This window comes from Branchiostoma belcheri, unplaced genomic scaffold (genome assembly GCF_001625305.1).
Source record: "Branchiostoma belcheri isolate BF01 breed outbred unplaced genomic scaffold, Haploidv18h27 scaffold66, whole genome shotgun sequence".
Taxonomy (NCBI): Eukaryota; Metazoa; Chordata; class Leptocardii; order Amphioxiformes; family Branchiostomatidae; genus Branchiostoma; species Branchiostoma belcheri.
This window is the reverse complement of record NW_017804309.1, coordinates 956,144-983,460: the sequence shown is the minus strand read 5'-3', so window position 1 is coordinate 983,460 and position 27,317 is coordinate 956,144. Positions and strand designations below refer to the sequence as shown.

Sequence of the window (27,317 nt, the reverse complement as noted above, 5' to 3'; positions counted from 1 at the left end):
TCAAGCAATACATATTACCTTGACATTGATTAGAACCTGTGTTGACATTGTCCTTCCAAATTCTCGAGGTCGTATCGTAAATGTTCCGGTAACGATCGCCCCCAGCCACTGGCTCAATACCCGTTGCCACGATAATTGAATCCGAGCTGACAGTTTGGCCAGTGGACAGTTTGGTGAATGCTGGGATTGGTGCGCTTGCCCTGCTGGTTATTGATTCCTGTGGCCTGCCTTAGTGCCTGGCCAGTGCAGGATAGCGGGGCCTGCACTGGCCTGACCCACTTCCGAACCTGCTGGGCTTGGTAAAAAAGGTAAAGCCTTTTTGAGGCAGTAGATGGCAGTGGGTTGTGTCCACTGTGTCGTGGGTATGGTATTGGATTGGAAGGTCAAGCCCATCCCTCTCCTAGGTTCCACTGTCTGTCTTGTGCTCTTCCAGTTAGGTGCCCATTCACACCTTGATGTAGGGAGGAAAATCAAGTAAAGGAGCCTTTCCCAAGGACATAATATCTTGCCAGGAATTGAACCCACAACCTCTTAATCCCTTTTCTGTTCGGATAACCACTTGGCCATGGGTGCCACTTTGCATGTATTGACCCACTTCTGAACCTGCAGGGCAAAGGAGGGCTCACCACTTTTGTAGAGCTTGGCTTCCTCCTGTTGTAACAACCACAACTACGTTTTTCCTACAATATGAGATACCAGAAGGAACACCATTTGTTTGGTGTGATTTCTTTTACCCCATAGTACCCTTTCTTACAGTTTGACACTGAAACTGAAGTTGAAGATATGCATTTCCATATATCGATGTTGCAGGATCATACTGGTAGTCCTGGATGTTGAGATGTTAGTAATGTTTGTCAGAGAATTGCCTCATGACTTGTTTAAACTCCACTTTTCCATTTATGGCCTCATCTCCTTTGATTGCGATACCCCGTGTTGGTAATGTTTGTCTAAGAATGTCTTCTGAGGTGTTCAGACACTTTCCCTTTCATGTCCCCATCTCCTTGGATTGCGACTCCTTGTGAGATGAGGTTTGTGATGGATGACGGACAGCCTGGCCTGATGAGTGAATGTGATTGATCGTGCCTCCCAGCGATCCGCCGCTGCTAATCGCCCCGCAGGTCCAGCACACAGAGCGGCCGAGCAGCTCACGCTATTACCAGAAATCAATCAAGGAGGACAGACAAAGTGGTCGGAAAATGTGCCCAATAACAGATCCCATTTAAGACTTGCATTACTTTCCCTGTGACAACAGTCCCGTTTCCAGACTTCTGACCAATCAGGTTTCACCCAGCATGTAGGGTGCACAAAGATACAAATGTATTTAGGCATGCAGGTCTCAACTTCTGCATAGCCTTGGAAAGATTTAATATGCAAAATCCTTATATTTCTAGTATAGCTTTCTTTTTAAACATGTGAAAATAACATCTGTATAAGGTTAAAGGAGTACTAACCTCCAGAAGGGGGTGCTATATTTCGACAGGCATTTATTTTTGGAAGTGAAAAATGCATATTATTTTACAGTATACAATTAAATGCCCATTTTGCGCGCAAGTCATAAAATGCATCGAATCCAGGACAAACTCTCCAAATACCTTCAAAACTATCCCAGAATACACCACGCTACCCCATTGGTGTCTATATTTTAAACAAAAAGTTACGTTACAGACCTCATTTTGGGGGCGATAAGAAAAATTCGTACCGTTTTGTGTTCTTTGGTATCTTACCAACCATTGCCCTCCTTGATGTCCTTATCACCCCTCATTTATGCCGCAAATATTGACGATAAAAAAAATGGCGTAATCTAGTTATCCTTTCCATAAGTAGCGTAATCTAAGTATCTGTTTAATTAATACTTACATGCAAATAAGTTGAGAAAATCAAAACACGCAGGATGAAACTGGCTCCCACTGTATTCGACATCCTGATATTATAATATCCAAGCCACAGGTCAAGCAAAGTAAAGCAAGTAATTTTTCAATAATCAGCTTGTTCGTGTGCTTGTCTCCTACCATTTTCGCCGAAAAATGTGTATGTTGACCTGAAGTGTATGAGTATTGCGTAAGCCAGAGTTCCCGGATGTATCAATATAATTGTGGTTCAGCATGGGGGAAAATGATATTAATATCACTTTACAAACATGCGCTGCGCAAGTCGTACAAGCGAAATTATGTAAAAAGTCGGCTAGTTATGTATTCATTGCAGCATGATGTATCGGAAAATAGCACTTCTTTCTGGAGGTTAGTACTCCTTTAAGGACACACAAGTATAACAGATACTTTTCTACTGTTACAGAAGAATTTCATTTACTATCAGTATCTCCATCATCCAGTAAGTCCTCAAGAAGTAAAGGTTACATTTTTCTCCCCCGTTCATGTAGGACGAAGCATCCTGAATGAGATCTTGTCCAGTCATGATGGTCTTGAAGCCAGCACAATCCGACCAAGGTCACCTTCACCTCCAAGATCGTACCATCTACCTGTGGAGCCAGCAGCAGGGAGGCTGGGGAGTCAGCACACGTCAGTAAACAGGTGAGAATAGAATAAACTCATGCCTGTCTATAAGTAAACTCACACCTGTCTATATATAGGTCACCTGAGTGGCTAGAAGAGAAAATGGTCTGAGTTGACTGATGGTAGATAGGATTCTTAATGTTTGGGAGAAAAAAATCTATGGGACCACAATGGTCACATGGTCCTTGTACAAAGGTGACTTCAGGTGGTGCCAGGTTTGACTGTACTGTGAGAAATAAGTGAAATACCTTTCCCAATGGCACAACACTGGGGCCTGCCAAGCATTCAAACCTAGCACCTCAGATTCTAAATCAACAACCCTAACTTCAAGACCACCTTGCCACTTCCTAACATGTTAGATGTTATTAGCAACTTGATAAGTTTAAGACTTGCCAACTCTATTGGCCATGGTGATCATGATTTATTGATGTGTACCCCAGACCATGCAGACACCTATAAGCCCACGTCTCTGAGTCAGCACCTATGATGCTACGTTGGGCTTAGCATGTGTAAAACGGCTCTCAGGCCCCGTCGATATCATTTCAGGGTCGCAACGAATGGCAACTCACTGGTAATCAATACAGTCATCTGTATCCATTCAAAAGACATTATCAATTACAAGCGCCGCGACATCGGCGCTGCTAAAAACTTCCAGAGCCAGCCGTTACCTCCCTTTGTATCCGCCGGAAGGCAGAGAAATATGAGGCGTATCGCGACTGTGTTGTCAGAAGTAATAACACATAATAAATAGTGATCAGCGTCTCCATTTTCCTAGGCTTTGTCACCTGCTGAGAAAATACCTGGGTAATGAATGGACCCATAAAAGCCGCACCCAGGGGTGGGCTCTGCGTGATGAATTCTCCTCTCGCCGTCAGCAAAGGGTTCTTAATGCTGCCACGCTGCTCAAGTGGAAATCAGCTCCCCTTAACGGTATTGGACATTGACCCGGCTCCCTTATCCTCCCTCGGATAATCCCCAAATGAATTACACTTATCTCACCATCAGATTATTTAAAGTAATGGCCCATTGGGTTCTCTGGCCCCTTATAATGCCTTGCATGCTGTCTAATTGATGTATGTTTGGTAATGGCTGTATTAAATCAGCAGAAATAGTTGCTGCAGTCGGCGGAAACCACATGCCCATGAACGCAGGGTGGCTGAGCGCCATGCATCATCACTGACAAACGTCCCCGTCAATGTAAATGTTTGTTTGAAAGGTGGAAACCTTCTCGTCTTTATGGGACTCCCTTCCCGGGATGGCGGAGGCTTTTGTCTGAGTGTCTGGTCGATCGTGATGTACAGGAAGGCTCGCCGGCACCTCCAGGACTCCTCGCCAGTTCCTCTCATCCATCAGCCGTCCTGGGAAAGCGAGAGTTAAGCAGTAACAATGCGTCAGTGGCGGGCAGGGTGAAGTGGCTGTGGCAGGTTAGATGGATGAGGTGTAAGTCCGGCTGCAGCGGTACGGCACACCTGTCCCCGTGATGGATCTGTGGCAGGAGCCGGGACGGAGGCTAGCCCGGGCCCTGATGGAGCGGCAGACATGGCTGGTCAGAGATAATGCTCCGAATAAATCAATTTCATACATGAGGAAGCAGGCGGAGGAGGCGGTGCCGATCGGATTGGTGCGGGCACGTCAAATCAAGGACAGTTTCCCCATCCATCACGCTCACCTGCAGCGACGCTTTTTTTTAATCCGACGCTGCTGATGGATGAACGATAAGTTTGTACTTCCCGTATCCTGGACTGCTGCGGGACGTCATAACTGCCAGGTCCAGACAATCTTCCCAGGTGGTCCTGGCAGTGTCAGACGGGAATACAGCCAGCTTTCAGATTCAATACCTCACTGATGAATACATGAATGAAGGGTACATGATATCCCACTAAAAGATCAATGCTAATGCCATTGGGGATGTTCTAGTGGGCTGTGACATACAGATTTGTCACCCTCAGAAGGCTGACAACGAACACACCAATATTCAGTGCTACTTGAGGTTACTAACTTGAGGTTACCTGTAGTGGGATTGGACACATAGACTTCTGACAAAATGCTACAATTACCAATACCCTCATATCCAATGCTAGATGCTATATTGGGGATGTTCCAACCACATTGGACTGAATGAATGAAAGGTACATGATATCCTACCAAACGATCAATGCTAATACCATTGGGAATGTTCTAGTGAGTTGTGATATATAGATCTGTGTCATGCCATACTTCAAAAGCCTGACCACCAATACAGCAACACTCAATACTAACACCATTGAGGATATTCCTGTGCGGTGGATCATAAGCACAAATAGATTTATGTCATCCTGTACTTCAAATGACTGATGACATATTCAGTACTGATATATGTACATGTACCATAGTGGGATAGGATATAGATTTATCACGTATATTTAAGGCCACTGATGTAACCATATTCAATACTAATACATGTACATGTACCATTGGGGATGCTTCAGTGGGAGGTTAACTTCAGAAGACTGACAATGAATTTACTAAATCAAGATGCACTTACACTGTTTCTAACCCTTGCCCTACTTTCTCACTGGTTCTCAAAATCATAAATGAATGAATGAATGAATGAATGAATGAATGAATGAATGAATGAATGAATGAATGAATGAACGAACGAACGAACGGACGAATGAACTTTGCTGCTCGACAATCATACATGGTACGATATGGCAACAAGTATTAAACAACAATGCTACAAAGCTTATCTATCCTATGTATAGTGTGTACAATGAAATATTGTTGATAACATATGCATGTTTCCTTTATATGGGGCGAGTGATGCCTGAAATAAGAAGTATATGAATTACATTATCATCTTGTGTACTGGGTGATTAGGTCTCACTGAAGGAGTCATATACAAAGAAATCAACCTACATGTAACACTATGTAGGAGTTGGACATGGTAACAGTATTGGCCTTGGTATCTGTATCAGTGCTTCTCTCTCTCTCTTTAATCTTAGATACAGTAAGTAGAATAAGTCATCACTAAATGATTGATGTCATACCAATAAAAGTTTTATTGCATGTTTCAAACCTGGAAAGTTTATAGCTATATTCCAAGTAACACCAGTCGAGCGTAGTGGACTGTAATAGGTCACGCTCGGCCGCTTGACTCACCCACTGCGGCATGAAGATTAAACCAAGAGTCCGCGGCCGTTCCAGCCCAAAGGTCACACCAAGGTAACTTATTTCTGCGGGATCAGAGCGTCTGTATTGCTGTGATGTACTGTCTGTGCATCATTGATTCCCTAACCTCCAATGTCAAGTTCAGCCTGCTGCATGCAGAATGCATGAAGCCGGGATCACATTAGAGATGCACAGAAAACATCAAGGGCATCTGCAGACACTTCTACTTGCCCTGTGGCCACTTGTGATCAATACAATATCAGAGATCAATAACTTCTTTTATTACATTGTATCAATGTGAAATGCATGACACATATGCTGATGAAGTTAACAATACACATGATATACAATTCAAACTCTACCCAGAGCACCCACCCACTCACTCACTATCCGGTATTGTGTTTGTTGTTCACCGTCTTCCGAGTGTTCTACTGGTCCAGGATTAAATACAAAGATTACTTCCAAAGTAATATGATTTATCAATTTGCTTCCAGCTGAATTTCCTTCTGACGTCCTTTTGAATTCTGATCACAGTTTGAGAAGACTAAGTAAGTGAACTAACTAAGTTTGCTTCTGTGGATATACATGTAGTTGGCAAGTTTCTTCTTCACTTAACACCACGCTATGCATCTTAGCTCCATGATATATACATAGTGGGAAGTTTGATCATCAAATCCATCAATAATAAAACATACAGAGGATAAGTGTGCTTTTATCGCTGCAAATTGTCCTGTAAATCTGCTTCATTAGTCTTCCCCATTGGTTAGGAGAAGGAAGTAATAAACTTCCCAGTGGGGAAGGCACATGATGAAATGGTGCTGCACCCAGCTTTTCCTTATCGTCGTGGGTGTTTTCTACTCCTTTATTGATCTGTGGAGGATTGCAGACTAGATTAACTTTTTAACAGTCACAGAAGGAAGTTCGAAAAGTAAAAGCAGCGACCCAGGACAAGTCTGTTTTGATGTTTATTACATGTCAACCTTATTGCTCTATGATTGTGTATGATGCAATATGCCGCAAGAATGTTAACAGCTCTTGGAAACTACTCTACAAAAGACTGTGGAGTATAGTATGATATATTTATACTGAGGACATGATTTGTAATTGTACAGTTTTTGGTGAAATTTTTAATGTACAGCCAAACTCTTGTATTTGTACTGAGACTCCTTATAGTATTTTCTTGCTGACAGTATAAATGGCCTGACTGGTGTACGAAGCATTCAATTTAATTATAATATTTATATGATGCAGATGTATCCTCAATGCACATTGCACATGAAACTTGATATGAAAGATGTACCCCTTTTGTATGAGATAACTGGAGAAATGGAGGAAAGGTAACAGCACACATGAAAGTTTACCTGTATTGGTATGTAGAAAACTTCATTCAACAGATATCCTTTAACAACTTTGAACAAGTTATCACAGTTCCTTATCTCTCAGAATCAGCATGGGGAGGATCTAATGTCTGTGATTGTGGTAATTTTATATCAGACTTCAACGCAATAGGGACTATTCCATAAATTAGCCACTGATGTGATTTGTCATCTCTGCTTACCTCATCTAACCTCAAGGATATGGTACTCATGCATCATCAGAAGACATAGACTCATAGCCAAATACAAGTAAGTACAGACTTTGCCCCCAGTCATTGTCATCAATTTTGGTTGTGGATAAGGTCATGATCACAAATGCCCCATGGGGACTGCAAGAAAGTGGTTGCTGGCTGCCCACTTTATACATGTATATATATAAGATGTACATGTATGTATGTATGTATGTATTTATATGTACATATTTATATATATATCAATAGTAGATACATCTGCATGGTGTCTGAGGCAAAATTATACATCTGCATGGTGTCTTACTGTAGGTCACCTGCAAAATTATTCTTGTATTCCTGTGCAAAGAGACACCTTTCAACAGGTGCATTTAGACTAGCAAACTTGTGTTTCCGTTTGGTGCCTCCGGAATGCAAGGTTACATGCTTGCGTTGTCAGTTCCTGGGGATTCCACAAACCACAACAACTGCTGACATTTCCACACTTCCTTTTTTCTGGCCACTCTACCTTGAGATTATCATACCCACAGGCAAGTCATTCCAGAAAAGTATATCAGTGTTTCATCTCCAGGGGACAGATTACCCTGAAGTGGAGAATGTCAACCTCAAACCTTGTAGAGAACTTTGTTATTTCCATGCTGCCTAAGGCCGGTGTCCTTATATGACTTATGTTGTGTAGTCAATTGTCAATCATTCACCAATGTGTCACTGATAGCTCAAGTTTGTCATTGAGAAGGGAAGACTGCATCATTCCTCAGGGTACATGGGAGATAAAAAGTCATGCATTCCAGAAAACATGACATCTGGAAACTCCTGGCTTTTACAATCATGTGACTTAAGTGTGCAGTTCCAGAGGTATATGTTACATGTATATAGATGAGAATAAATTTGTAAAAGTAACACATGATTACATGATGTGACTGCCACCTCAACTTCAAACTGATGTTGAAGACCATTAAAAGTTCAATGTTAGGTTAAAAATTCAGTAGTCACCTTAGCAGAGCTCCATAACTGAGTCAGGCTTCCTGGGTGCTTACAATGTGCTTTTTTTATGGCATATCAGTTCTGTACTCATTTTCTTCCTCTACAGAAACAAGAAACCAAGTACCTAAAACTGATATACCATCAGAAATAAAGCACACTATATGCCCCAAAAAGCCCAACTTGTAGAGCCTGCTAAGGAGGCTAAAGAATTCCTGTGGTCTGTTGAGGCATCCTGGAGGAATGTTGTGTGGAGAGATGGAGATGGGCCTGTCCAACCTCAGACAGAAATATGGTGCAAGGATGACTTCCCACTCACAGATAAAACTGACACATTATGGAGGAGCTATCTCACATCGGATGGACTTCAAGGTGTGAATGTGTCTGAAATGTTTCAAGGCATCAAATTTGTACCACATGATGTAGTGGGCATCCCCGGGCCCTGCTGTGTGGCTGATGTGTTGTGATGATCTTAGCCTTGGCGAGAAATATCCAGGAGATTGAGTTACAGTTGGACGCCTTTTACATGCCTTATCTTAGCAGCAGCAGACACAATAAAAAAGCCACAGTGGAAATCCGTTCATCTTGTCAGCTCATGCTTGCTCCCGCAGGGACATATCTTAGGTGTTTTTTCTGCTGAGAAGTTGAGGAGGACTGATGGGTACATCCCCCATACAAGGACAGTAGACCCTCCTGAAGCTGGGGCATGTTGTGGATGATTGGAGATGGTGTGAGTGAGAATCCATCAATGTCCAGAGGGTACCCATAGTTCAGTAATCAATTTTGGTCCACCCATGCATTTCATTGGTCATTGCTGTTGCTGTTGCATAGATGCTGTGTGTGCTCTACATGTACACTGCCAGTACCCTCTTGCTAGACTTGACTGAAGTGTAAAGGACGTTTGTTAATTGTAGCATGTTGAAGGTGCAGGAAGGGTAGAGTGTTCTGTGGGAAATGCTATTCATCCCACATTTTGAGAGCTCAAGACTGGACTGGAGTACGCACTACATACTATATAGTGTTTTTATGCAACTTGTGTATGTTTTTCAGACATTTTGAGGTAATATTGACTAGATGTAGATATGTTGTACATGGTCCCCATTGCTTGACTGCATTTTGGGTCCCAAAGTAAAGCATCAACGCAAAAAAATTGATGTCCAAATACGTCAAATGACCCATCTTGCGGGAATGCTGCTCGACGCCCAAGACCACTTGACATTTGATGACCCTTTGTGTCACCCCTGCCCCAGTTAGTGTGGATCAGATCCTTCTTCCTCCCAAGTCGTGCACAGCAGTGTCCCCTTTGAACATTGGAAGCAATTTTTCTTGATCCACTCAAAGCGACCTATCTGTGGACGGTATCAATCATGAGGTGGACAAATCGGTGGAGGCTGTGTTCGGGTCTTTGATTTGGCATCCAATCTCAGGCTAACCTCCAAATGAATATGTCACAGAGGCAGCCTGCACTTTGGAACCTTGAAACTACCTGCTCTTCCCTGCCTACTGTGGTGTCAGAACATAGTAGTCTCCTTCATTTTAGAGAGTTGTTTTGCAGACTGGCAGACAACAGCACAATCCATCTTGTAGGAATAAGTTGTAACCATCATTGGAAATATTGTGAAATTATACAAATGAAAATGGTGAATACATACATAAAACAGTAGGTAACCTGTTATGTTTTAATCATTAATGTCCACTACATTTGAATCAGATCTCTCCGTGTCTTTTCTTCACAGTGTGCTCAATACATCCATTTTGAATCAGTTTGCCCTCTTGAAATTATTGAAATAAGAAAATAAAATCTACCACAAAGTAGATGTAAAATTTTGCTGCTGAATCAGTGTTCGATACCTCAGTAAAGTTTTTCCTCCGTCGCCACTTTCCTTGGTTGTCTGCTCCCCATTAATCAGTGCAGAGCTCATTTCCTCGGCGGGACATATAAATTACCATGGCCTGAACTTTCAGGGCGGGAGATAGAGTGTGTAGGCTTGAGAAGGGAGCAGAGCTGTGGCAGCAGACCACACCACCATCAATAACACTCCCAGGATCAGTTCTTAGAGCACCAGGGAGTGCGCAGAGCTGAATCCTTAATGGCCGAGCTGGCTCCCCAAAATCAACTCAAGAGCACTCAAAATATTTTTTTCTGCACACTTCTTTATATAATAGACTGGTGCAAGCAACGCTCAGAATTACCGACACCCAACAGGTTGTACCTGTACCACTCAGATTTTAGTAAGTATGGATCAAACTGTTTAGAAACCATGATTGCAATTATATTTTAGGTGTGTAATCATATACATGATAGACCTAGTCCATGGACTGGTGGAGGTTAGATACAGGTAGATACATGCTCATGTATCAGAAATACCCACACAGCTTCAATTTGTCAGATGAATGTATGTACTTATGTTCATCATGATGGTTACCACACACTTGGGGACAGGATTGCTGCGGTATCTCTAACACCACCAGTTATGCTTTTACAGCCCAGAATAGATTTATTGAAAGAGAAATATCACGACCACTAGGCGGATTTGGCACCCACCCCAGTAGGAAAGAGGAGAGTTAATAGCGTGTTGGGAGGATTATTTCCGTGGGATGGAAATGTAAGTAAGCCGGCCAGCGGACTGTCTGTGTTGTGGGTGGGAAGTAGAGATGAATTAAGACTGATAGCTGGGAGGCCCCACTCAAACTCATGAGCGTGGTATCTTGTGCACGGCACGAAATCAGCGAGATGACACCCGCACCTGATAGCCAATCAGGAGCGACGTTAACGGCGGCACGGTTTTGGTCTCGATTATCGTGTTGCACTTACCGCGGAACTGGGGGCTGAGATTGCAGTCGTAATACCTGCAATTGATTTGAAAGAGTTAGCCTGTAGCAAGGGATTCAATTTAGTATGGATGGTTACATGGTAGAGAGATCAAGACTGAGACTACTTTCCCTACATCTTGTGCCAGCCCTAAAGATCACTTCACACTTGGCCCTTTGAGACCTAAATGCACAGTAAGGTCTCTTATCATCATGACATATTGTTATTATTAATTACATGTCAAAGATGTTGTATTTGATTAACTGATTGGTAAGGAAAGGTAGGGAAATAGTTAGTGGATGATTGTTATGAAATTCATTCAAGAGCTTGTATCCAAGAGTGGATGACAGCGTCAATCACATCTTGTGTTGAGAGCCTGAGAGGTCACAGCAAGTATTTTGAAATTTACGGTAGTACATGTATCCATATCTTGTTTATCCTTGACATTCACAAAGCTGGCACATTATGCCAAAGGCAGAACAATACAGATATAGCACTGGTTTAATGCTAATTGCACAGTCTTAGGCACACAACATTTGTCTCAGTACAAGTGTTAAGCTGTACTGTCATGACAGATAGTGATGACAGCACTTCATTTCTCACAATCTTCCCCCTGACAGTAGCCCAGCTAGAGCTTAAGGGGCTGGGTTGAACAATGATGTACTAGTCTTATAAGAAAATATTTCAGTTGTACGAAAATATTCACAACTTGTGCGGCAAGGCTCAGTATAGTCAATATGCGATGTGTACGGAAAAATTGTAGCCCTGTATTTGTCGTAATCACCTAATGCATGTTTTCCTCGAGAGAACGCAGTATACTAATCATAGAACATTTTTCAAACATTCTTTTCAAGATTCACAACTTTTTTTTTGCATAGTCCAACTGTTGCTCACCTAATATAACGTACCGAGAACACTGAATCTGACTTGCGCGCTTACCACCGTATAGAAAAGCTTCATAAATCACAAGTACCTTTACATTTCACCGTCAATGACAAGCTATCCACAGGGGAAAGACAAAGAAGAGAAACAAAGGCTTGGGAAGTTATGATTGAAGGCCCGTCAGTTTCAGGCGGATAGAAAGAAAAGCCTTCCTTGGAAAAAGTTCTTCCGCTCCAGCATAAATCACCCCGATCCCTCGTCACAAGTTTGCTGCTGTAGCACTTTTGCAAATGTTTGGCTACTTGTGGCAGTCATATTTCTCTGGATATCGAGCTTTAAAGCGCGCGACAATTATGCTAAGTGTGGCATCGCCCCGGGCATCCGCCCATCAAACGGCAGCGGCGCTATCGACGGAGTAAAGTGCTTTTAATGGCGGGAGAACAAAATGTCACAACATCAGAAGTACGGAATCTTAATGAGACAGCATCCGTCTCTTCCGTTCCCCGCGGCCGGGAGTTAAATCGTCTGGAAGGTGGCCGTTGGGCACACATGACGGAGCAATTTGTCACCTCCGGAGCGCGCACACGCATCGTCACGCCGAGCCGGGCCGCGCTTACAAGGGAAGCGTTTTCTTCCCATCCGCCTGAAAGCGCGCTGTTGGTAAATCTCCCCGTGAAATCCTGCCCAAACCTGCGTTTAACTCGGAACCGTCGCGTGTCCTGAGCATAATTGAGATCATCAACAATGTCACGGAAAGGTCGATGGATGATCCCAGCGATTATGGCGTGAAGGGGATCGTCAGTGGCGTAGTGTAAAGTTTTGAAAGTTGACAATCATTGGAAACCGACACCACAGTGTCTTCAGTACAAATAAAAGATCTGTGCGAGATTTTTTTTATGTAAAATCAAGTTAAAACTTGCGGGCAAAGCGCTTTGTTCTGGAATCTTCCCTTCTGTGCCCCTCCCTGTCCATGGTGCTGACGGTGCTATCTGCTACGCAGCACCATGCAACCCTTAACCTTTCTAGCGCTTGAGTAGTTTTGTAGCTTGTAGTTTTCAAAGGCTGGTGAGAAACACTTGCGCCGGGATTTTGTTTGAAAACTTGCTGCCCGCGCGTGCAACGCCCGTGCAGATTTTGATGAAGCGCTTGTCAAAGATCGCCTTCTCCGAACAGCTATATTTGATGACTTGGACAGATTTCTTGGTACGATAAAGGCTAAGGCTTCCTAGGCTGTGCATTATTGGTGATAGGTGTGTGACTGGGCGGGATTCCTCACGGCCTCCCATGTCGCACACGACTGGAATTGCTGCTTTGATCTTTGCCGTGATCTATACACAGGAGGATGAATCGGATGCAGCAGTGGCCCGCAGAGGCGCTGCCGCGCATATCAATCCCCGGGGTACGCCGTCTCGTGATGTACCGGAGCTACACGCCAGCCCGCCTCCGACAGCTCAAACTGGAACAGACAATATTCAGAGTTGGGAAAAGTACACCAACTGAGCGACTGATATTGGCATCTACACAACATTTCACTGCAGTAGAATTCTTAAAATCCACACATCCGTCCACTTGCAGTCGAGTCAACTTATACATGTTGTGTTTGACCTTAGAACCAGTAATGTAAACGATACGTTAAACTCAACATGTTGATTTATCCATATACATTCTACATGTGTACTTGTATGTAAGTTAATTTGTATCCACTTGTTATATTTGTAGGTATACATGTAAAAGACCTTAGTAAAGTCGCTGTACTTAAGTTGTGTCACTAAATATTTCATTATATTACACTTTAGGGATGGAAAGGTTGTAATAGATTTTGATTTGTCTCTCCAGGCAGGGCGCGGCGACTTCTAGAAAGTTACCTGGACCATTAAGCCTGCTTTAACTACTCCTTTTATTCATAAAACAGGATGCGTGCTGGGGGCTGAGGAACCGTTTTATATTCGTTCCTTCCATTCGAAGTGCCCTTGCTTCTTGGCGGGATGAAAAGACGCGCTTTGTGCGTGCGTCGTGTGTTGTTATTCCCGGGAGCGCGGCGTCCGCCGGGACCCGACCCGGCGGTGCGTCTGTATGTTGCAATTACGGGCGACTGAAGTGTGGTCCCCGCGGGGCAGGATCCGGCCCGATCACCTGCACCGTTTGTACCGCGCCACCTGATCGCACAGACGTCAGAGGCAGTTGTCAGGAAGCGGCGAGAGAAAAGCGGCCCCGCGATGACCTGCTCGCCTTTCATCTGTGCGGCAGCGCGCGCAGACGTGACGACGGTCTGAGCGCGTTCTTATTTCATGATGTCGCACAGACTCAAGATGTGCCCAACATTCGCCCCCACTTGTGTCCCTGCCCCAAATATCTTCTTTCCACTGAATACTAGTAGTTGGAATTTAACAAGCCTTTTCATTCTTTTTCATTTGTTTATCAGGTGCCCTTCTTAATTTAATGACTTATTTTGACGGTGGCAAATAAATAAAAAAGAAACTTATATTTGATTTTGCGTTTTCGTTGTGACGTGATATAATCCTGTAATATAAGCTATCGCACTTAGCAGCAGTGTACACGTCTTTTTGATTTGTTCCTTTGATTTCTAAAAAGAAATACTTTCATTAATGTCGCAGGAATTTCGGGAAAGTGATTCGTCCGCCACCTTTAAGCGTGGCAACAAGTCCTGTTTCTTTTTAATGGCGAATCTTTGTGATGTTCCATGCAGAAAGCGATCGATACCGGCCTGCCCTCCCCCCTTAAGATAGACGGTACGTCTTGTCTGCTCTTCTGCATCTTTCCCCGTGGCGCGCACAGGTGTTCCCGCGCGATGCGACGGTGTGCCCGCCTGCCCGCCCGCAGCTCTCCACCGCCCGCTTCACCCGATCGATAAAGCTGGCGACGAGAGACTTCAAAACTCGCCCCAAACATCTGTTATCAATCGCGATATCAAGTTTAGAAGCCGATGATAGGAAGTCAAAGCTAGAAAGTGGCGGGGCTGTGCACGCCAGGCTACTGGTACGATCCCCATTTGTCTGTCAGGGCGAGAGATGGGAGCGTCCTGATTGTTTCCTCCTCAGTCTCATCAATCAGCTGCCCCCGAGCGCGGCCCGCCACGGGCGGCGCAACTCTACACCCGATATTTATGTTCCGTGCCCCCGCAAGTTCAGAGGATCGCGTTCAGGATTGAATCGACCAGAACAAACGATCGTTCCGAGGAGTGCGTCCCCCCCGGCTATCACGTAACGGTTCCGGCGTTCCGGAGCGAGCTGCGCGGGCGGGCGGCGAAAATGGGTTTTACGTCGTCTGCAACATTTCACCAGGGAGGAAATGCGATTGCCCGACAATTGAGAAGTTTTAATGCTTAGTGCTAGAGAGAAAACGACACCCTATATCCTGTTACCGCCGCGCAGTATGGACTACTTGGGTTTCAAACTCTTCCATGCGAAAGTTTAGTCTGAGACAAGTTTACTTCCCTGCCCGCCAGGGGTTGATGGCACGTTATCTCATCGGAGTAGTCAGCTGTTTTCCGCGGAAGACAACTTGAAAAGTGAAAGTGTCCGCCCACCGGCGCTTATCGACTTGTGGTATCAGTCAGGCAAAGCCGCTCGAAACCCTGGAGCTGAGTCTGGCGCTGTGTCTGAGCGCGCATCAAACTCGGCGGGATTCACTAGGCTGCTCCGCGGGCCATTTCAGGTGCCACGGGCTCTAATTACAGCGCGCGTCAGGTACGCGCCAGCGGTCATTCCGACACTCTGCCGTTTGCTTCTTCTTTTTTTAAATGAAAAATTCTTCTGTCGGGCGAAGCTGTCTTGGCCGCAAGACACTTTTGAACCGAAATCGATGTGTCAAATGGCGCTTCCTCGCATCGATTCCTTTTGATGTGCCTTTAATGAGAAGCTAAAGCCGTCCAATTTATTTCAGCACTTAAAATATAGATGATCGGGACCGCCAGAGTCAGTGTTTGCGAAAAGTGGTGTCAGCTGAAATGACTCTTCCCGGTTCTCCTGTTGTCACCCAGCCACCGTGCACACTCTTCTCTACAAGTCTGCTCCACTGTAGCTTTCGCGCCGCCCAGCTAATATCCAAGCAGATGTATCAGTCGGGCTTGTTTTGTGCGTCTTTTGTGTGCTTATCTAAGTTTCTCTCTGAACTAATGGATGTATTTTTTCCGTTCCAGCTCGAAGAGTTAAAAAAGCGCACTATACTAGACAGATGTACTAAATGTTGAAAAAAAACGCGTAAAACATCGAGACAGCTTGGTCCTTACATCTGCTTGGATCTAGCTATGGTTCTTTCACATAGCATTTTCCTTTCTTCGAATTGATTGGAACGCACAGAAAAGCGCGTATCTCGCAAAAAACAGCTGTCAGATGACATGGAAGTTTAATACGAAGGCAGAGAATGTGATTTCGCGTTGTCGAAAAATCGAACAGTTTCGGGTGGTTTTGTTTTTGGTAGGTCTACTGGATTGAGGTGTCAGGTAACATCGAGGGTCGCCAAGGTTTTGAATTTTCACCAACTCCTAAGGTGGATTTTGTAAGTGTGATTTAAATTTCTTCCTCCATTTTTCTGTATCTCTTTCATTTTGATTTGACCCCATGTTTATTTAGGACCCGATCACATTTGGAGTACTTTAAATACATCGTACGATCGCAAGCTGATCGAGGGCATTCTTGGAATAGTCGTGCATATGCCGTACAAAATTCATCTATTTTTTTGCGGAAAAGGCTGTCCTATAGCCCTTTTGGTGGTTGGCTCTGTGACAGTCTGCTTGAAAATGCTACGACGTCAAAATCGTACGACGACAGCCTGCGACGACTTTGACAGCGCCCTGCAGTGTTGTCCAAGCTTTCATGTCCACGGTCTCTGTCTCTCAGAGACACCACGCAAGGTCGTCCCTCGGGCCCTAGCCCTGTGGTGCTGAAAGTGAATGAGTGAAAGGGATTCTTTCATCAGGGTTACGACCCGGCTATCGCATCCGGCTGCGCTATGTTTGGCATACCAGACGTGCCGGGCAATCTCACTGCCTCCGTGCCTGCCGTCACAGGAATGAGTGAATATACGGGCTGGCAAGTCAACAAAGTCCGCCGCAAGCTACAAGCAGATATGTAGGGTCCGGCTACGCGTGTTTTGGAGGCTAGTCTTCTATGCCTTTTGCACGTTTTTCTAGCGATGCTATATGGCAAAGAGAATGGCAAGGCATAATATTTAATATTCACAAAGTGCAAAACGTCTAAAAAAAGTAAAATGCGTGCAAAATAAGCAGACACCATCCCCTCGCTTCCGCTGCACTCAGTGCACCACACAAAAGCAACGGTACTTCAAAATTTCATCAATGACACTTCTGAGTGTACTTCTCTCAATGGTTTCAGGATAGACACATGATTGATGGTTATAAATAGCTGCACAATATGACAACAGCGACCAACCGCGCTCCAGTCAAAGAAACTCTTGGAAATTTTCATTGCAACGATAAAGAGGACACTTCTCAGTCACTAATGAAAGACTAGAGAGTGCAGATGATGTCTGACTCTTTAGAGAATTTATCCAGTTGCTTGATTTATTTCGTATATTAAACACTAAATAAAGAGGACCGGTGAGTCATCGTAAAATCCTGATAATAACATACTAGTACATCGTGGATGTCTACGCTGGTTTTAATAATTTAAACTATTGCGCTCGATTCTTCTTAAATCTACGATCATAGGTGCGTGGTACGATATATGTGAGCGAAGTTTCGCAAACAGGAAGTAACAGGTGTTCTTTTTGTTCGCCACTTATGTTTTATTGATCTGGCGCGGCTACGTCAGCGCTGCTGCGGGAGTGTGGGCCGGTCATGGTGACGCCACGGCTCTTATCACTCCGCGCGCGGCTAGGCTGCCGCACCGGAGAGAGCGGGGCGCTGACGTCACGGCTAATTTCTGGGTGTTGCGTGCCGCCGGTGTCGGGATGAGTGGCGGGGCGCGCGGGCCGACAGGAGGTGTCAGGCCGCGTCCGAATCGGCCGAGCGATGATGCCATTGATGGATGAAAATGGAATCCTCGCGTAATTGCGTTATGGAGGCCATCGATCGGTCGGGCGGCCAAACTCGGACGGACCGGCCTCCAAATGCGTGCTGCGGACGGCAAAGTTTAATCTTGGCCGCTTTGACAAGCCGTGTTTGCTGTGAAATCAAACCTAGCGGTCCCCTTCCGCCTTATCGCCGCGGTTATTGACAGCGGGCTGGCCAATAAATAACCCTGCAGCCACACAGAATAATACGTGAAGCAGGTGCCGAGGTAGTAAGCGCAGCGGGGGTTAATATGTCGGCAGATAACGCAAGCTACTGGCAATACCAACAGAAGCACGCATATGAAAGAACACGAAATATACAGTACTGTATATACATGTACATAATTGTTCAGATAGGTTTTCAGGTCCAGGTAAGGTTTGCCAAGGCGGCTTCCTTCCGCAAAAATGCCAAGGTCAACACTCCTGAAAGACCGCGAGTCTTGGCTCGCCTGCCAGCGTGCTCAAAGGCTTGCTCGGGGGCAGGATGATTTAATCTGCCCTGCTTTTCTTTGTGAGTGTTGGGCGAGCCTCTGGTCGCACGTCACGGTGGAGGAATGTGCTCTCTCTCTCTCCGAGCGCCCCAGGGGCTTTTGGCATCATGGGATGAAAAATTACACTGTCTATAGTTTCAATATCGGAAGTACAGACCAACGTCATGATTGATGCTGTCTGCCACTTTGATGAAAGTTTTTTTCCCCCATCGCTCGCTGTCTTCCATTTTCATACTACTCTGCACGATTCTTGCCTCGGCGTGGATTCGATCGCTCTATATTTGTGACGTCAAGAAAATACACGTCATTCTCTCTATGCTACACTATGCTATGCACTAACGTTTAGTAGGCGCCCGGCTGCGCTTCGGCATAATTACAGGGGATGGGTTGAGAAACAGGCCGGCGAGAAGTAAAATATTCGTTAGTATGTCTGGCAGGTAAATTGGCTGTGTGCAGGTCCGGGTTTTAACAGGCGCTTGCTGTGTGGTTGGAAGTGATCGCACGTGAGCGTCACAACCAAACACACAGGCAGCCCCACCGACCCGAGACAGACGGCCACAGAGCGCATGCGCGTCTGGGTGAAAGAAAATATCTATTGAGTGAAGTGGGTTGTGGTGCTGTAGACAGCTGAGCAGACGGATCAGTCCGGAGCCGTATGCTGTTTGAAAATGTTGGTCGCCGTGTAACCGCCCGGCTCACAGGTTGACAGGTTTCTGCGAGTGTGAGTGGGACCAGGAAACGCGCTGACAATGGCCGTGCCGTCACAGAAACTCCAGCGGCAGCACTGCTACTTGTGCGACCTGCCGAGAATGCCTTGGGCGATGCTGTGGGACTTCTCCGAGGCCGTGTGCCGCGGCTGCTGCAACTACGAGGGAGCCGACCGTATCGAGCTGGTCATTGAGACGGCTCGGCAGATGAAGCGGGCTCACGGGTTTCAAGAGCGCGGCTCGGCCACTCCGGGACCGATCATTATGAAGCAGTCTCCGGGCCCTCCCCCTCCGGGCGCCGTTCTCCAGCGTCCGCCGCACGACGGAATCCCGCCCGGGGGGAACTCTGGGGAGGGACGCCCGCCGCCGCTGGTTGATCGATACCCCATCCACGAAAGACCGCGGGGATCCATGCTCGATTACCCGCCGTCACAGAGACCACTGACAGGGATGCCGGGTCCCTTCGCGCCGCTGGACGAGTCGACCGACCCGCGCGCCCGGGCCAGCCCGAGAAGGGGCCCGCCCCTGGCCCAGCACGTCCCGCCCATGCCGCCACATTCCGTCGGTATCGCACCGCCAATGAACCGCGGCCCGCTGCCTCCCCAGCCGCCGATACCGCAGCCCTCGCCGCCCACGGGCAAGTCGCGTCACCAAAACAACAAGACTGCCAACAACTCAACAGGTGACAAGAACGACAAGGAGGACACGGCGAGTGACAGCTCGTCCACTGACCTCGCCACAGACACCGAGGTGTCAAGGAACGGAGACGACTTTCACCAGAGACCTCCCCTGGTGCGCGAGACACTGGCGACCTTGTCACAGAGCACGCCATTCGAGGTACGTTTCAAGAAAGACCACAGCCTAATGGGCAGGGTATTTGCATTTGACGCGAGTTCAAAGCCAGGCTTTGACTACGAGCTGAAAATTTACATAGAGTATCCCAGCGGGTCTGGGAACGTGTACTCCAGCGCTTCAGGTGTTGCCAAGCAGATGTATCACGACTGCATGAAGGACTTTGGCAAGGGTCTGTCATCTGGTTTCAAGTACCTGGAGTACGAGAAGAAGCACGGATCAGGCGACTGGCGTCTTCTTGGGGACCTCCTTCCAGAGGCATCACGCTTCTTCAAGGAGCCAGTCAACCCTGAGATGATCCCCCAGCCGTACATCGACGCCAGCTGCCCCATCCTTCCCATCGCATCCTGCAACATCCCTCGTTCCCTGCCAAAGATGAGGAAGAGGAAAGCATCTCCCGACCCAGACTTAGAGAGGGATGCAAAAATCAGCGACGAGCAGCACCAAAGGCAGCAGTGGATGCAGAGCCAGGCCGAGGCGCTGAAGCTCACCATAAGTTCCACCGGGTACGGCCAACCAACGCGCCCTTCTGCAGTGTCGCCCCTGACGAACATGGGCACACCTCCTGATGCAGCCAGCATGCAGAACGGTCCATCTCCCATGGCTGCCCTGATGTCTGTGACAGACAATCTAGTGACGCCCATCTCTCCTGTGAAAGATACGTCCTCGTCGGCCCCTTCCGGGACGACAGTCACGAGTACGAATTCACGACGCAGCCCAAACTCAGCCCCAGGGCAGCACATGCGCAGGGCACCACGGAGCAGTGAGATGCACCAGGTTGTCACCAGAGATCAGGAGAGCAACGCGAACTCTCATCCTCTCCCCGACTCCTCCGTCAACTCCACTAACTCCTCCCTCACCTGCACCCTTTGTCACGAGAGACTCGAAGACACCCACTTCGTACAGTGCCCTTCCGTGCTCAGCCACAAATTCTGCTTCCCCTGCTCCCGGGAAAGCATCAAGAAGCAGGGGGCGAACGGAGAAGTGTACTGTCCGAGTGGAGAGAAGTGCCCCTTGGTAGGATCCAGTGTTCCATGGGCCTTCATGCAAGGTGAGATTGCCACCATCTTGGGTTCGGAGGAAGCTGTGAAGGTCAAGAAGGAAAGGGAGACTTGATAGACAAGTGATGGAATCACCTTGCAGGTGACAGCAACAATGAACATTTCAAGGACTCCAAAGACTTTTTGAGTTAAGATAAGTCTTAAAAGAAGTGCTGGAAAGAAGAAGTATTCCATAGGGACTTCTAAGTGGTAAGGACATAACACCATGCTAAAGGTGAGAAGTTGTAGGACAAGTTGGATTTTGTAGCTGTCTCTTAGGAAAGAAATTCTGTACTCTGAAAAGGAGGGCCAGAACTGCTGGTAAGTTTGGCACTTCAGTCTCTGTTGTAAGAAAAGCAGACAGGGCACAAGCACTAGGGTGTAAACACTGTTGCCTGGCAGTTGTGTAGTTAGCCAGGTCAGCTGGATTTGTTCATGTGCATTTTGTGTTAAACTGCCTGCCTCATCAGTCAGCATGAAAAAAGTCTCAGAGCACTCCAGCCCGAAATTGGGGGGGCCAGAACAAAGGTATCATTCAGGCTGGATGGAAATCTTAGCTGTGTGTATTTACATACGGAATTGTCAGCGGCCAGTACAGAGTACAACAGCAACCAAAACGGTCTCCTGACTCCAGCCTATTGAGTCTAGCCGCCTGTTGTGATGGAACTCTCAAATGGCAGGGTGTCAGGTTCAGTCTGTAATGTAGTAGGCAGGCTAAAAGAATCACAGGCACCCCTGTAACCAGAGAGGTGCTGGGTCCAGTTTCCTGGCATCATTGTGAGGAATGTTTGCAGGTGCTGTGCTGGAGTAAAGTAGGGGATCAGGTCGCTCCAAGGGGAGAGAGGTGGGCTGGGAGCATGTTGTTTTGAGTTGAAGCTTTGTCTGGGTGCCTAATTGTTATGGACACTGTGCAGCACACAAATCAGAAACTGAAGGATGCAGGGCAGTCTGTGTCAGGGCGAGGAAAAGTAGTCCTTTCGCCAGGCAATTCAGGCCAGCAGGATTTATTGATCTGCGGCTCATCAATGGCGGGGTATTGTTTGCCCGCTTTAGTGACATCATCGCACTGATTTTGCCCCCAGATCAAGTGACAGGACAGGAAGGGGCATTAATCAATGTCATTGTGTTTGTGCAAATAGCTGGGGTTGTGAAGACCTTGGCCAGGTCCACTCCCAGAGGTAGAGAGGACTGCCCTGCATTTTAATGTGTTACGCGCCCCTTGGAAAAGTGTTGTATTCTGCTAGAGTAAAAAGATCTCAAAGAGTAATGTTTAATGTTCACAGTTTTAGTTCCTATGTAAAAGCAAAGACAGGGGAGTTTGCACCTTTCTGTTTGCGTAGCAGTTTCCTTTGCTTGTCAAGTCATCATTGTTGCATATTGACACCTAATCGTGAATTGATGGTCTCCACATGTCAGCCCGCCTTGTCTGTGCCTTCACTTTCACTGAATGACTGAGGGAGAGTGTTTGTGTGTGTCTGTGAGTGAGAGGAATGCTAACTTCCCATCAATGGGACCCACCATTTCCCTTGGACCCAAAACATATGGCCCTACAAGCCTCTCTCCACCCTTCCACTACACAAATGTAAATCAATAGCAGCATATCAGGTAGCCTGTCTGGGAGAATGATATGCCTAAAGCCTCAGGCTGCCCCATTCAGACACAACTCCTCTGGCACTCTACCCTCCATCAGTCCATGTTGAGCACATCAGGCAATCCCTGGGCTGTTATGTTTGGTTTGTTTGGCGGTCACCAGAGACGGCCGTATAGGATTTACATCTGCAAACCCATGCCGTTTGGACCAGTGTGCGTTTCAGACAGGCTCCTTTTATCTGCCGACAGTGGGTGTACCAAAGCGCAGGGTTGCAAGTTCACTGGCTTCCAAACATAGCCCACAGTAGACCCACGCACATTCATAGCCAGCAGGAGGAGATTCTCAAATCAAACAACTCTTTGGTGGGGCCACAGCAATTTGATTTCTTGGTTCTTGGATTTTAGAATATAATGCTAAATTGGAATATCAACATTACATGAGTCCAGGCACTGTGCATTGGTGAACACAGTCGCAAGAAGTGAATGTAGTTAGATTCAAGTTTCTCTTCTATGTTAAAATGTCCAAGAAGCAAAGAGGGGGGGGGGTATGGCCTTCTGTATTTATTTTCAAAGTAAAGAGTGTCCCTTGCATATAGCATTTAAAATTTATTATTCACAGGCATCGGGTGATAAAAATCATCATCAATTGAGAGTTCACAAAATAATGCACATTGAATTTCCGTATCCTTTTTGCCTGAGGCGGACAGTGGGGGAAGTACCTAACAATAGTAACATTACAAAGTTACTAGCAAATATACCATTTCTTTTTGGCTGACTCAGTGCACTGGAGAAAAGATTAAGATCTACGTCATGACACAACTGGCATAGCTCATAACTTGGTGTATGCTTAGCCCATATTTCACCACAGGGTGCTCCAGGCAAGCACTGGAAAATGTCACATTATTTAAGCAAAATGTTTCTCAGTATGGTTTCAGTCAGTCTGAACATACTGTCTGCCATTTGGGATATGAATCAGCGGAACTGTGTACCAACCTAGGGATCAATTTTATTTGTATTTCATGCAACGTCATGCTCTCAAATATTTAATTGTGATTCGTAGTATACATGTTGAAAGCAATGAAAGAAATAATGGAGGAAACTTTTGGAATTTTTGATGGAGGAGTCTTTTAATAACATGGTTTTGCAATAGTCTTTGCTGAAAGTGAGAAAATGATAAATGAAATGATGGTGGGAATTTAAAACTTTTTATTGACGTGGGTTCGTGCTATCGACCCTCAACGGCCAGCTGACAGGCTGTGACGTGACCATCGTTCCATGACAGATGAGCAGTGTCACTGCCCATAACTGGCAGAACAAAGGGCCTCCAGGCCTGGAAAATAAATATTGCCTCTGAAGTGCCCAGTATGACAGGTAATATAGGAGAGCTCTTCCAGCTGCCATGCTGGGATGAAGGTTGGGCATGAAGGTGGCATCCCTGACAGAGCCCAGGCAGCAGAGTGATGTTTCGCCCAGTCCAGTGTGTCAAGGCGGCAGCTGGCGGTGATGGATGCCGGGTTGCCAACCAAGAATGCAAGCATATTTCAATATCCCCTGGCAACGGAGGGCCGTCCCCACGGCAACTGCTCAGCAAGGGATCGCCACACATTATCAAGGCGATCAAAGCGAGTGATCCGAGTGCCCCAAGAATAAGCACTGCCCGCCTGTTTCCAGGTGACACCCGCAGTTATTTGCACCCCAGGATAAAGTGTTATCTTGGGGGCCCGGTCTGGAAACAAGTGCGTAGCCATTTGGCAGGGGACATAAAAGTTTATGTTGCCCGGAGCAGGGGTGGTAATTGCCAAGCTGAGGCGCAGGTCAAACACATTACCAAATTTATTTGGCCTGCTTGGAAGGGCAAAAATGCAGAAACAACATTTAACTTCTTCCAAGCAGAGCAGTTACGGTGGAAGAAACAAATCCATTCAATTTCGGTCGACTTAAGGGAAATGTCAGAGTGGGCAGTTGTGCATAAGAGCAGCCCGAGGCCCACAAGTGCATCACATCAACGTTAAGTATATGGCTGTCATTTGCTTGGAATAGATTTGGAAAGCTGCATGGCAAATGGCAGCCACATAATCTCCCACTACAGTGGTCCTTTTTCTCTCCAATGCATTATGCCCTGACATAAACACAATTTGTCAAGGAGGCAACCCAAACATCAGTTGACTGCTCCGATTGTGAGACATATTTAGAAAGTGATGTCATCCCCCAAATTTCTCCTTTATGGGCAGCAGGCCTAGTGTGGAGTGCTGCATGATTAACCCCAGCAATCTTTCAGATGCCAGGGAGTTGAACACAGGTTAGGGAAGGAAAATTATTGGCAACCCTACCAACCAGCCTAACGACTTGTCTCTCAAGGATGTTGGCATTGTTTGCCCCATGCACAGACAGGGTACAAACAGGTTGCCTTCGGGGCCACAACTCATCAGATGTGATTGTTCATAGCTGTTCCGGTGACACCCCCCTTGTCACGCACATCCGTACGCGACACAATACAAAACAGACAAGTCGTTCAAAACTTAGCCCCAGGAAATGCCCCGATTGTAAAGTGTGATGGATGTGGCAGGTAGTGAAGTATGGTGGAGACATTCATTAACTTGTGCTCTGAAGCCAACAACGTTGGAATGCCTAATGGTCGCGGAAATTGAGTCATACGTCAGAGGCAATAAGGCCGAGGAGCGGAGTAATGGAGGGGAGTTCATGTCCTATTACTCCCAGGTGCTTGGGAGGCCCATGATACGTTAAATGAGGAAGGGGAAGCTGGTGATGTAAATTTCTCCCCAGTGAGAGATGTGTGGTGGCAGTAGTCTTGCCATCTATATGGCCTTCAGATGCATTAACAGATGTAGCCATTTTAAAGGGTTGAAAAATCAATAAACGGGCTAACCGAAAATGTAGTTTTCCTGGGCCCAAACAGCCCTGCACCATGAGGGATTTTTACAGCAGGGCTCAGGAAGACGGACATCAATGTAGTGACACCAGGGATTTTCGAAGAACTTCAGGAGTACTTTGTCATGCTTTAGCTGTTGGGATAAGGGGAGGCAGTGTTTGCCAGACACAGGTGTGTTTGTAGGTGGTAAGTTCCAAGGTTGACTTCCTCCAGCCTGGCACTGTTTGCCGGGCTGCCTGGAATGAAAGATATGTGAGAAGCGCGGTGATGTTTAGGTGTGCGAGTTCTGTGAGGTTGGCTGCCCAAACCAAAACCCCACTCAGGTCAGCAGTGACATCACAAAAAACTGTCTGGCCTGTTTCCCAGTTGCCCAGTTGCCTCCCTCCCCACCCGCTCAAGGTCACTGCATAGTTCTACATTGTACCTATAGGTACAAATACTCTCCCAGCAGGTATGGGCACTGTTACAGCACTAATTGGCTCCCTGCAACAGTGGAATAAGAAATAATTAAAGCTGAGGGGCAGGGAGTCCAAACTATGCGTTTGCTAGGGAAGCAAAGAATTACAATAAATCTTCATAATGATAAATTCACCTTGCTGTCGCAACATTCCTAAGTATCATTGCTCAGCAAATTGTGTTGGTTTTACTCCAGGTGTAGTATCTATCATACTCTGTGGTACTAATGGCCTGTAGAAATAATTGAAACGGAGACCTTCATGGGCATGGATTGAAAGATTTGGGTTGGCATGGATCCAGACTGGGCCTGGGGTGGCCCTTGTGTCTGGTGAAACAGGATTTGGGCTCTACACCAGCAAGGTAAATTTAGACTGGAGTGTTTGTCCCTGTCGGATGTGTCAGTCACTGCGTGCGGCAGTGTTTACAGCCGGCCGGCGTGCCCCCAGGCTGGCTGGTGTTGCGTGCACCGCTGACAGCCCCAGAAGCCGGTGCACTGTGAGATGTACATTATGTCGGTGTCTAGCTATGTTGCCCCGGGCAATTGCATCAAAGGGAACCATTCACGCTACTTCCGTCCCATACCTCAGCAAACTCGCGCCTTGCTGACGGAATACAAATGGCCTTGTGTGGAACGGAGAACCACACAGGCAAAATATTGATCCATCTACAACAAAGTGACGTTTGGAGAGCCAGCAGTAAAATGACAAAGTTGCCTCCCGGCTGGCATATAAATGATGCAATATGCGTAGTTTGAAGATGCGGATGTCTGAAGGTCAAACGGAGCTGTTGTGATGGTATGAATGAGTGAATTAGCGTGTGACATCACTGCTGATGTATTAAAAGATGCTGTTGTTAGATCAACGACACTACACAATCCCCGCGACTCTCGTGATCTGAAGCGTTCCATTTGCAGCACCTGCCAGCCGTTACATCTCATTCCCGGGTGCATTCACTCTCGACTCATCAGAAGGAAAGAAATCAATAAGAAAATTATGATTGATTAGCCACTCCCCAAAGATGAAAGAGGAAGGTTCTAACAGAAGTGATTAGAACTTTCTCTGGTGGGCATCCTTGCGGAAACACTTAAGAAATTTCAAGTCCTTTGGGAAATTGGACACATGAATATATCAGGAATTATCATGGCTGTTCATCATTCTAAAGGAAGGGTTTGATCGTACCGACACTAGGCTTATTCAAATCTTATGGCAGTCTGTAGGTGGGCTTATAATTGATGGCACTATTACTAACATTAAAGTAATTGTCTTGAAATGATTATGATCAAATGATAAGAATCAAATATTTGTTAACATATATTAGAAAGTATCTAATGACTGAGCTACACAATGCACTCATTAGCAA

At 46.2% G+C, this 27,317-nt stretch overlaps 3 protein-coding genes across 3 annotated transcripts in view; all 3 read left to right on the top strand.

Annotated features, from left to right (window-relative positions):
• Positions 1-2,983, top strand: part of LOC109483673 — a 17,713-nt gene extending 14,730 nt beyond the window's left edge. The window contains exons 10-11 of the mRNA XM_019786708.1: positions 2,426-2,528; positions 2,951-2,983. Coding sequence (XP_019642267.1) covers positions 2,426-2,528; positions 2,951-2,983 — 136 coding nt within the window. The remainder of the gene's footprint in view (positions 1-2,425; positions 2,529-2,950) is intronic.
• The window catches only part of LOC109483699 (TALPID3 protein-like), a 55,841-nt gene continuing 30,905 nt past the window's right edge, over positions 2,382-27,317 (top strand). The window contains exon 1 of the mRNA XM_019786739.1: positions 2,382-2,528. The gene's annotated coding sequence lies outside the window, so the exon portion shown is untranslated. The remainder of the gene's footprint in view (positions 2,529-27,317) is intronic.
• On the top strand, positions 18,982-25,847 carry LOC109483705 (interferon regulatory factor 2-binding protein-like). Its single transcript, XM_019786747.1, has one exon. The coding sequence runs from the start codon at positions 19,173-19,175 to the stop codon at positions 21,096-21,098; it is 1,926 nt and encodes a 641-aa protein (XP_019642306.1). The 5' UTR covers positions 18,982-19,172; the 3' UTR covers positions 21,099-25,847.